The sequence below is a fragment of the Schistocerca americana genome, chromosome 3, assembly GCF_021461395.2.
Source record: "Schistocerca americana isolate TAMUIC-IGC-003095 chromosome 3, iqSchAmer2.1, whole genome shotgun sequence".
NCBI classification, from domain to species: domain Eukaryota; kingdom Metazoa; phylum Arthropoda; class Insecta; order Orthoptera; family Acrididae; genus Schistocerca; species Schistocerca americana.
The window spans coordinates 528,199,125-528,211,395 of NC_060121.1; the positions used below are offsets into that span (position 1 = coordinate 528,199,125).

At 44.9% G+C, this 12,271-nt stretch overlaps 1 protein-coding gene across 1 annotated transcript; it reads right to left on the bottom strand.

The window, feature by feature from the left end:
- Positions 1–7,390: 7,390 nt before the first annotated feature.
- On the bottom strand, positions 7,391–10,207 carry LOC124607143 (adult cuticle protein 1-like). The gene is made up of 2 exons (XM_047139352.1): positions 10,158–10,207; positions 7,391–7,984 (listed from the first exon to the last, which is right to left on the bottom strand). The coding sequence occupies exons 1-2, from the start codon at positions 10,170–10,172 to the stop codon at positions 7,739–7,741; spliced, it is 261 nt and encodes an 86-aa protein (XP_046995308.1). The 5' UTR covers positions 10,173–10,207; the 3' UTR covers positions 7,391–7,738.
- Between the last annotated feature and the right edge of the window lie 2,064 nt (positions 10,208–12,271).

Below are 12,271 nucleotides of genomic sequence, written 5' to 3' on the forward strand. Positions count from 1 at the left end.
GTGGGGTTCAATATTTTTACTAACTCTTTCTTCATATGCAAAAGACCAATGTAAGAAGATGAAGCCACTAAACTAAAGATTCTTTGTGACCTGAATAAACTTGAAGAGAGCCTGAATAACACAAACACCTTCTTAAAATAACAACAGTAGTTAATACAAACAATCGAATCTGTCCTCACAGGCGACCCAAATACTACGTAACACTTTATATAACGCCGCATGCGGCCTTTGGAATTCAATAATTATGATGACAGTCACTCATTATATCAGTAGATATTCACTTATTTGTAACACAAAACTGAATAAATCGCTACTAACAACTACGGATCACTAAGATCACCAATGTACTGCTCAACTATCCATGCTTAGGTCTAAGTGTTCAGTACGCCAGCTACATATACTTGGGAGAAGTTCGGTGTATGGGCTCAGAAAATTAAGGAAACTTAAGTTACAACCAAATACCTTACTGGCCTTCAAAGTAATCACAATCAGCGGTAAGATACTTCTGACATCTATTTTAAAGCTGTTGGAAACTATCATGGAAAGCTTCTCGTGTGATGACTCAAAGCACTGTGACCAGGTTTTGCTTCATATCCGTATCACTGCAGGAGATGACACATGTTGTTAACAATACGATCTGGAGACCAAACGACAGTCAGGGGAATGGTGTTCATCACCTTCCCCGCCTTTTTAGAGTAAGTATTCGTTATGTATCAACCCCTTGACCTCTAAAAAGGTGATCAATATTGTTTCATTCTTGTATTTTGCCAACCGACATATTTTGGGAGGCGAGTAACGCGATCAACACCACGCCACTGTCTGTCGCTTGGTCTCAGGATCGTGCTGGTAACGCCAGGTCCCACCTCCTGTAATGATGTACATGACCTACAACGCGCACCACGGTACTTCGAGTGATTCCACAACAAACGTTTACCGACAGTTTCCGATAGCTTCACAACCGATGTCAGAAGTGTGCTGTAGGTGCTGGTGATTACTTTATAGGACAGTAAGGGTATCTTTTTCGTAACGCTTGTGTTTTTATCTTCCGAAACCATGCAACGAACTTTTCAGACTCACCTTGTACAAAGAGTTCATTCATATACAGGGTATTACAAAAAGGTACGACCAAACTTTCAGGAAACATTCCTCACACACAAATAAAGAAAAGATGTTATGTAGAGATGTGTCCGGAAACGTTTAATTTCCATGTTAGAGCTCATTTTAGTTTCGTTCACCTACGCTCAATGGAGCACGTTATCATGATTTTATACGGGATACTCTAACTGTGCTGCTAGAACATGTGCCTTTACAAGTACGACACAACATGTGGTTCATGCGCGATGGAGCTCCTGCACATTTCAGTCGAAGTGTTCATACGCTTCTCAACAACAGATTCGGTGACCGATGGATTGGTAGAGGTGGACCAATTCCATGGCCTCCACGCTCTCCTGACCTCAACCCTCTTCACTTTCATTTATGGGGGCATTTGAAAGCCCTTGTCTACGCAACCCCGGTACCAAATGTAGAGACTCTTCGTGCTCGTATTGTGAACGGCTGTGATGCAATACGCCATTCTCCAGGGCTGCATCAGCGCATCAGGGATTTCATGGACGGAGGGTGGCTGCATGCATCGTCGCTAACGGAGGACATTTTGAACATTTCCTATAACAAAGTGTTTGAAGTCACGCTGGAACGTTCATGATTAATGTGATTTGAAGAGAAGTAATAACATGAGCTCTAACTTGGAAAGTAAGGGTTTCCAAACACCTGTCCACATAACATATTTTCTTTCTTTGTGTGTGAGGAATTTTTCCTGAAAGTTTGGCCGTACCTTTTTGTAACACCCTGTATAACATAGTACCTCACGATTCATATAAATGAATCACACGTTCGATAACAAGGTCCGTACTGAAACAACATTAAAACAGAACTGTGCGGAACTGATCCACATTTGTAACAAGATTTGAAGTTACATTTAATTTTTGCGCAATCATGTGCACTGTGCTTACTGCTACAACCCGGCTTGCGTTAAGGTACAATATTTACTTTAGCAGGCCCCGCATGAAATCACAATATTCGCTTAGAAGAGTCCCACGTGCAATATCCACATCAAGATAACTTAACACTCACTGTGTTCACACCATTTACGGAACTCTGCTGATTTTATCATCAAACTGGGGGCTCTCATCTTAAGTAGTTCGGATCTTCTAGCGAGTTTTGATGTAGTTTCCCTTTTCACAAAAGTACCTCTTGAGAATTTCTTGGCGCTAATTGGTCAACAGTTTGAATCGGACATCAGTGCTTTGTTTCGGCATGCTCTTTCCTCAAGCTGTTTTATGCTTGACCAGGAATATTTTGAACAATCTGACGGTGTCACCATGGGCAGCCCTCTGTCCCCTCTGGTTGCTAACTTTTTTATGGAGGAATCAGCGGTTTTTAAGCAAACTGTTTTTTGGAGATACGTCGATTTTTACTTTCATAGTGTGGCCCCACGGAGAAGAAAAGTTAACGGAGTTTTATCATTATCTTAAATCCATGAGAATATTCTATTTGCTATGGAACTAGAGAAAGATGGTTGTCTTCCATTCCTGGATGTTTTGGTTAAACAGAAGGGTGACGGCTCGATGGGACATTCCGTTTATCGTAAGCCCATTCACACTGATTTGTACTTGCATTCTTCAAGTTGCCATCACCCATCTCCAACCATGAGTGTGCTTAAAACCCTTGAGCACAGGACACGTACGGTGTCGGATGCAGAGAATTTGCCTAAGGAACACGCACATTTAAAGACGGTGTTCACAGACAATGGCAAAATTAACAGGGCTTTCTAAACTAAAGCCAGGAACCGAGAAGTGAATAAAGAGGAGAACGCGCCAACCAAGTCCCTAGATTTTCTTCCCTTCGTTGGAAATATCTCCTCCAAAATAGCGAGGATTCTTAATAATTTTCATGTGGAAGTGGCTTTTCGTCCTCCTTCTAAGATTTCAGATTTGCTGGGATCGATGAAGGATGATTTATCACTGGAAGGCGGTAATTTATAAAATACCGTGTCAATGTGGTATGGCCTATATAGGACAGACAACGCGTAAAGTGGAAGAGCGCTGTACCGAACATCAACGTTGCCCTCACCTACTTCAACTCAGTGAGTCTGCAGTTGCGGAACATTGTATTTCCAACGGACATTCAATGGACTATGACAAAACTTCGGCCGGTCGGTGTGGCTGAGCGGTTCTAGGCGCTTCAGTCTGGAACCGCGCGACCGCTACAGTCGCTGGTTCGAATCCTGTTCCGGTCATGGGTGTGTGTGATGTCCTTAGGTTAGTTAGATTTAAGTAGTTCTAACTTTTAGGGGACTGATGACCTCCGTCCTATAGTGCTCTGAGCCATTTTGAACAAAACTTCGGTTTTGGCCTCAGCAACAACCTTTTGGGAATTCATTATCAAGGAATCCGGCGAAATACGCATTGCGAAAAAATATAATGAACCGTGACAGTGGTTACCGACTGAATAACGCGTGGATTCCCGTCATCTCCGAAATTTGTTCGAGGCGAAGACGCCAGAAGACTTCGCTAGCTGCGGCCAGCCACAATACCGACGGCAGCTGAGTCTTGCAGTTCCGTCAGCGAGGGTGCTGCAGCTGGGCAGTGTGGTCCTTCTGTCTCCGCAACTTCAACGCATGCGCGGCAGTACCATCAGCGCACTATATAAGACGGAGCGGAGAACGTCTTCGTCAGTCCTCGTTCGGTTCACCTGAAGATGGCTGGCAGTTGCCCAGCCGAAATATCGTGGAATGAAGTTTACTATGACCGGCTGCAAGCCCGAAATTTCTTTGAACAAGGCAAATGATGATTCCTGCAGATACCAATAAATTCATACTTGTTAGCCCACACTGTCTGTGTGTTCACATCCTTCTTTCATTTAACCACTGTTGAAATCCAACAATCAAGCTGGCTAAACGAGCAATTAGTTTTAGTTTATATTGTTGATACATTTGTTATTTTTATTATAGACAAATCCTGGTTTTGAGCTCGCCACATGGCTCGTGCAGATATAGTGTGTGGGAGCACGGGTATACTTGTACCACAATATATATTTCTATCCAAACAGCTGGAAACTACATTCTAGTATATCACAATGGGCTTAAACGTACCACGTAAGTGTTCCTTATGTTTGCATTTTGACAGATTTATTACCTTTTTATTTGGTGCCGGCATAATTCATGTGGTGAAAATGTTTTCTGTCAGTATGATCGAAAATGACAAAATGTCGAAGTCGCAGTTCTATTAAATATTTTCAATAGCCATAAGTGGAAAGACTACATTCAATACAAACAGAATCGTTAGTGGGCTAGAAACCCAGTAGCATGCAGAGCTTGGACAAAAATATGGAGTCATCGTTTCATGTAGTTGTGAGTGCATCATGTCGGAGCTAAGTGAATTCGAACGTGGTGCTCGATTGGCGGGTGCTTCAGTAACCAAAGGATCTACATCTATGTACACACTCCACAAACCACCGTAAGGTGCGTGGCGGAGTGTACTTTCTATCACTACATGTCATTTTCATTCCTGTTCTATTAGCAAACAGATCGAGGGAAAAACGACTATCTATATGCCTCCATAAGAGCTCTAATTTCTCTTGTCTTATGGTCGTGATCTTTACGCGAAATGCAAGTTGGTGGCAACAGGATCGTCCTGCAACCAGCTTCAGATGCCGGCTCTCTAAATTTTCTCAACAGCGTTCCTCGAAGAGAATGTCTCCTCCCCTCCAGGGTTTTTCATTTGTTCTCCGAAGCGTCTCCGTAATACATGTGTGCTGATCGAAACGACTGGTAACAAATCTAGCAGCCCACCTCTGAATTGCTTCGGTGTTTTCCTTTAATCGACCTGATGGATAAGTATTTGGTGTTCCAGTTGGCACCATATCGAAGAATTATACCACACAAAGGGAAAGCGACAAAATACAGGGAAACGACAAAGTATCATCTGCTAAATCACAACGCGGACGAAATCGTGTGTTGAGTGATCGTCACGAACGTTCATTGAAGAGGATTGTGACTAAAAATAAGATGAGACTTGCAAAAGTAACTGCAGAACAAAACGCCAGCTCGGTTGGCTGATCAGACTCATCCGATGGTCCAAAGTTTGTTCCCCAATTGTGATGCCGTGTTCGAAGAGGAGATTGCCCCTTACTTGACGCATCCCCTCTGGCTACCTCAGGCACCAGATCTCAATATTGCTGAGCCTTTGTGGTTTACTTTGGAGAGAACGATGAGTGATCACCATCCAACTCCATCGTGGTTACCTGAACTTCCAACAAGTTTCCAGGAAGAATTGTATCAGATACTATTGAAAAACACAGGATCTGTACTTATCCATTCCAAGACGACTGGAAGCAGTTTGGAATTCCAATGGGTTTTTTATGCCGTATTACGCATGGTAATGTGTTGCGTTCTTGGGGTTTTCTTATTTTTGTATATTCTCTGTAAGGAGTGGAGACCGGGGCACGTTTGCATATGGGCCAATTTTAAGCAGAACGCTTTTCTTTGAGTTAAAGTTGTAGTGCAGAGAACATATTTGTGTTTTTGTGGATGGTGACTAAATGTATTTACTCAAATACCAAACTTCCTTGGGATCATACCTTTTAGAACTGAGAATAGGCTAATATGTGTTCGTTTACAGGAGATTATTTTAATTTACAAGGTACATTTGCATAATTTAAAAGCCTGGAAGTTACTACTGTAGTTTCGAAATTATTTCAGACCTGACGATGCAGTTACGTTTACGCAGTTCTGTGGCACGTCTGCGGACTATTTTTCATTGTCATCCTAACTGATATCCAAATCAAGGAAACTTGAAGACAGCCGTAGTTGCAAACATAATCTAAAAAAAATGAGCGCACAGGAGACTAAAAAACCAGATTTTTTTTAAAAAAGCTATTAAAACCTAATGAATCTCAGTCTGTAGAAATTAATTCTATGAGAGCAAGGACTGATAAGGGCAAGAAAAACGTGGACAGGCCTACTTAATGTCATTAGTCCTGCACAAACGCAGGTTTTCTCATTTTCTTCATTTCGCTTCCGTTTATGTAGTCTATCATCTTGTATCTCCTCCTTAATCTTCTCTCACAAACCAGTCCTTACAAAGCGTCTGTTAGCAGGCATTTGCGTCTGAACGAAAGTTCCTTCCTGTTCTTCTTCCTTTCTCTTATAATCTGCTGCAGTCTGATAAAGAGACTGAAACTTGCCTTCATATTCACCATTTCAAAAGATACAAACAAAAAGAAATCAAGAGTATGCTCTGCGCTCGTAGATAGGACACCGTGCCTTGTACACGTCCACCGCGGCGCTCGGTGTTCACAGCACCAAGTTACGACACCTGAAGATGGGCGTGTAAGAGGCCGAAACCGGTCGTGAGATAATAAAAGAATTTTACAATTGTAGCGGTATTTTCAGCATCTGGTATAATGCTCAGCTACGGATGTTCCTTCAACAGGATTGTTTGTAAGGCGACCGCTGTGGTCGAGCGGTTCTAGGCGCTTGAGTGCTACAGTCGCAGGTTCGAATCCTGCCTCGGGCATGGATGTGTGTGGTGTCCTTAGGTTAGTTGGGTTTAAGTAGTTGCAAGTCTAGGCGACTGATGAACTCAGATGTTAAGTCCCAAAGTGCTTAGAGGCATTTGAACCATTCGAATCCTGCCTCGGACATTGATGTGTGTGATGTCCTTAGGTTAGTTAGGTTTCAGTAGGTCTAAGTCTAGGGGATTGATGACCTCAGATGTTGTCCCATAGTGCTTAGCGCCATTTGAGCGATTTTTTTTTTGACTTTGTAAATTATGCTATATTAACATTTTATATGATTAAATAATTTTAAGCACGATAAATATAACAAAAAAATGAAAGATTCTGAAAAAATTTCGTGTACATGCGCCCTGGTCTCCCCTACTACTTTGGTTTCCAATTTTATGTGATGATAACGTTTGCTTTAAGTATGTCTGTAAATGTCAAAATGTCGAAATTGTAATCACAGAACATATTTTCAACAGCCATAGGGGAAAGACTACATTCAAGAGAAACAGAATCGTTAGTTATGTATAAACCCGGGAATGTAACATCTTCTGTGTGACAACATGTGCGACTTTGAGTGCAGAGCTGAAAACTCATCTTTAATCCCCACACTGGCTTGTCAGTATGGCGAGAGTCCTAAGCTCGTTTAGCCGATTCAGCCTTACACCTGAAGAATCATTTTTACAAGTACTCTAATATGGAGATTTGGTCCACGCAGTTTTAAATTTCGAAGTCAGTCAGCTGAAATAAATTGTTAAAATTATTTGCAGCGCGACAACCTTTTTGATAAAATTATTGTTTGTAGGGTGAACAGAGATAGACTGGCCAGTTATGCATGAAAGTTTTTATTTACAACAGTTACGCAATTAATTTGGGCAAACATTTTTGGTTGTACAAAAATATGAAAGATGGGTGTTGCAGAGGATCAGGACACGGTCGACTCCCACTGAACGCCGTGCTGGGCGCTGGTCCCTCGGGAAGGCTGCGGCTGGTCTCGCAGGGTCGGTGGCTGCCCTCTGGAGAGGCCTCTGCGGCGGTGATAGTCGCCACGGCAGAGGCGCCGCCGAGGTCGGTCGCAGTCTCGGCTTCAGTCCAGAGGCGGTTCTGCTGTCAGGGCGGTGGCGTGGCCGCCGCCGCCGCATCTACCCGACCGGCCAGCGCGACAGCAGTCTAGCGCTTAGCGGCGTGCCAGGTAGGTGTAGTGCGCGGGGGCGGCGAGCAGCGGCGCGTGGGCGGCCGCGACCAGGGGGGCGGCGGGGGCGGCGACCAGGGGGGCGGCGGCAGGCACCGCCACGGGGGCGGCCACCTCGTGGTTGATGGCGTGCGCCGTGTACGAGCTGCCGTACGGCGCCACCGCGTAGGGCAGCAGACCCGCGAGCGCGCCCGAGCACGCCAGGGACAGCACCAGCAGCACGGCGACAGCCTGCGGACACACGAGCCGGGGCGGTCACTCTACCTGCTGCGCCAGCGCCTGCTCCTCACCACTGGAGCTACAGTTGCGTCTACTGTTTCCTGTTTCCTACACGTACTACTACATACCGCAAAGTGTTCTGAGTCGTCAGTTCACTGTCATCTACCGAGCGAGGTGGCGCAGTGGTTAGCACACTGGACTCGCATTCGGGAGGACGACGGTTCAATCCCGTCTCCGGCCATCCTGATTTAGGTTTTCCGTGATTTTCCTAAATCGTTTCAGGCAAATGCCGGGATGGTTCCTTTGAAAGGGCACGGCATATTTCCTTCCCAATCCTTCCCTAACCCGAGCTTGCGCTCCTTCTCTAATGACCTCGTTGTCGACGGGACGTTAAACACTAACCACCACCACCATCACTGTCATCTCGGACATTACATTGTTCAGAGGATGGACATACCGTGGATACCCGCTCAGTTGGCACTCCAGTGACGGCAGTCCACAATACACTAGGACTATGTCGTTTCGTGTATTATTTACAGAAGAATGGAAATACTGGATGATCTCGACCTCGAGAAGATCAGTTTGAGTTACGGAGAACTGCAGGATCACGAAAGGCAGTTTTGACCCTACGACTTATCTTAGAATGCCGACTGAAGACAAGTACAGATACACCTATAGCATTGGCAGCTTGAGGGAATCCTTCCACTGCGTTATCCGGAATACACTTTTTGAGATTCTGGAGGTAGCAGGAATGAAATACTGGGAGTTAAAGGGTATCTGCAACTTGCACAGGACCAGATTGGAGTTATACGTGTCGAAGCGCGTAAAAAGGAAGTGAGACAGGGTTGTAGCCAATCCCTAGTGTAATTCAGTCTTTGTACTGAGCAAACAGCTTGGAAGAACTATAGGTTGTAAGTGGACATAAGAACCGAAACTTGATGGACGATCACAATAAGAAGATCGATGGACTGAACCTCCGGAGGAACAACTTTGGACCGTCTTTGAACGAGTTTTCGTAGTAAGCACCTGATGGACAATTTGGGTTCATCTGACAATTCACAATATGACTGCAGGGAAATCCAGTCAATAGATCATTTACTTGAGCATGACGTGTAGGGCTATCAGGGAGATCTGAAAGAAATACAGGGACTCTTCGACTCAGCCATAGAGTGGCTCAAGAATATTAGTAATACTGTATAGTGTTATTAGAACATTCGTTAAGAATATTGTAGCACATTGTAGAGCTATCAGAATATTGAAGTTAATGCACTATGAGATGAATGCTTTTGTAAATTCTGAACAAGTAAATAAATAAAATACATAAACAGAGGAAGCATTAAAGCAGTTCTGTAGGACTAAGAGTTTGCACGTAGCAAGTAAGAGAATATAAAAACGTTCCACATGGCAATTTAAGGCATCGCGGGTTGCATAAAACCCCTAGGCAGGGGCAGCTGAGTAATCGTGTACATCAGATGGAATTAATGAACAACCATAGCTTTTGCTGAGGAGCGTTCTGTAATGGTTTTCCGATCTGAAGCACTCAGGCTTAAATGAAAATGACTATCAACAAGGACTAATCATGAAATCCCCTCGACTGATACAGAGTGGACGCGGAAAATGTAGATAAGAATGTTTTCGTCAGGGGTGGAGTCTTCATCTTCTATTGGTTACGGAGGGTGCTAATTACCAATATATCACTCTTTTTCATGAAACTTCTTCTCGAATAATATGCCACAAATGTAAACAGCACTTATCGCATTCATATTTCTTATCTTTAGTGCTACTTTCAGTTAGGTAGAACTGACTAATAAAATTCCTCGCACAATCATGGAACAGGCAGGGTGCGTTAAACTGAATGCTACTGAGACAAAACGATTTTTAAAACTTTTTTGTCTTCAATCGCAGACGAAAGTATGTTCTGAGAGATCGTGATAGACGGGCATTGAAGAGGATTATGACGAAAGGGACACAGGTGGACTATGGAGGAATGGAAGAAAGTCATTTGATCAATTTCGCGATGGAATTTTTTCTCAGCGTTAGGCCTCCGATACTTTACTCTGAATATAACAAGCGATTGCGTATTACAAAAATATAAGATTGTGCTGAGTAAGTTCTTACGATCTGAAGTGTAAATTTACCCTGTTACTTTGGACCCGCCGTGTGACCGGCAAGTCGCCGTACTTACCAGAGAACGGGCCATGGTGAGGTTTGGAAGGTGGTTGTGGTCTGCGGAGATCGCTGACTGAAGTGACGGTCCGAGGCGGCGGCGGCGCTTATATAGGGGCGGGGCGCGTGACGCGCATCCTGAGTCCGCGCCGATTTCTCCGCCCCGCCGCAGCGCGGACACTCCTGCCAGGCGCACGCCACGCCACGCCACGCCACGCCAGACCTGCGGGCCGGCGGCCGGCGTCACACGGCGCTCCGCCCGCTACGGCGACGCTCACGTTGCGCAAGCAGAGGCTCGCGCGTCACGGTGGCGCACTTTCTGCCACAGGGTAGCCATGTCTGCGTGCAGCAGTACTAAACTCTGTGCCTGTAGACACAAGAACAGTACCACCACTGTCTTAAGCAGACCCGGTAGCGAGTGTATTTCCTGTGGTTGACCATATTGAGGTTGGTACGCATGTCTCAAAAATTATTTCTTCCAATCAGAATTTGAGACGTGCATAAGCTGTCATATGTTCTTCATTGTACGCTACTTGTTTGACCGTAGGCTGATACCACAGCAGAAATTCACATAAAGGTATGCGACCTTAAAAAATGGCATTTAAAAATAATATACTAGGGGCGTTCAAAAAAGTAATGCTGCATTTTTTTCTGAGAACAGGTTTATTTTACACTACTGGCAATTAAAATTGCTACACCACGAAAATGACGTGCTACAGACGCGAAATTTAACCGACAGGAAGAAGATACTGTGATATGCAAATGATTAGCATTTCAGAGCAATTCACAGAAGGCTAGCGCCGGTGGCGACACCTACAACGTGCTGACACGAGGAAAGTTTCCAACCCATTTCTCATACACAAACAGCAGTTGACCGGCGTTGCCTCGCGTAAGGAGCAGAAATGCGTACCATCACGTTTCCGACTTTGATAAAGGTCGGATTGTAGCCTATCGCGATTGCGGTTTATCGTATAGCGACATTGCTGCTCGCGTTGGTCGACATCCAATGACTGTTGGCAGAATATGGAATCGGTGGGTTCAGTAGGGTAATACGGAACGCCGTGCTACATCCCAACGGCCTCGTATCACTAGCAGTCGAGGTAATAGGCACCTTATCCGCATGGCTGTAACGGAATGTGCAGCCACTTCTCGATCCCTGTGTCAACAGATGGGGACGTTTGCAAGACAACAACCATCTGCACGAACAGTTCGACGACGTTTGCAGCAGCATGGACTATCAGCTCGGTGACCATGGCTGCGGTCACCCTTGACGCTGCATCACAGACAGGAGCGCCTGCGATGGTGTACTCAACGACGAATCTGGGTGCACGAATGGCAAAACGTCATTTTTTCGGATGAATCCAGCTTCTGTTTACAGCATCGTGATGGTCGCATCCGTGTTTGGCGACATCACGGTGAACGCACATTGGAAGCGTGTATTCGTCATCGCCATACTGCCGTATCACCCGGTGTGATGGTATGGGGTGCCATTGGTTACACGTCTCGGTCACCTCTTGTTCGCATTGACGGCACTTTGAACAGTGGACGTTACATTTCAGATATGTTACGACCCGTGGCTTTACCCTTGATTCGATCCCTGCGAAACCCTACATTTCAGCAGGATAATGCACGACCGCATGTCGCAGGTCCTGTACGGGCCTTTCCGGATACAGAAAATGTTCGACTGCTTCCCTGGCCAGCACATTTTCCAGATCTCTCACCAATTGAAAACGTCTGGTCAATGGTGGCCTAGCAACTGGCTCGTCACAATACGCCATTCACTACTCTTGATGAACTTTGGTATCGTGTTGAAGGTGCATGGGCAACTGTACCTGCACACGCCATCCAAGCTCTCTTTGACTCAATTCGCAGGCGTATCAAGGCCGTTATTACGGCCAGAGGTGGTTGTTCTGGGTACTGATTTCTCAGGATCTATGCACCCAAATTGCATGAAAATGTAATCACATGTCAGTTCTATTATAATATATTTATCCAATGAATACCCGTTTATCATCTGCATTTCTGCTTCGTGTAGCAATTTTAATGGCCACTAGTGTATTCTGGATTCCAATACACCATATTACTCACAATTCTTTTGGCTAATGAACCCTATAGTTCAATACGACAGCCTTA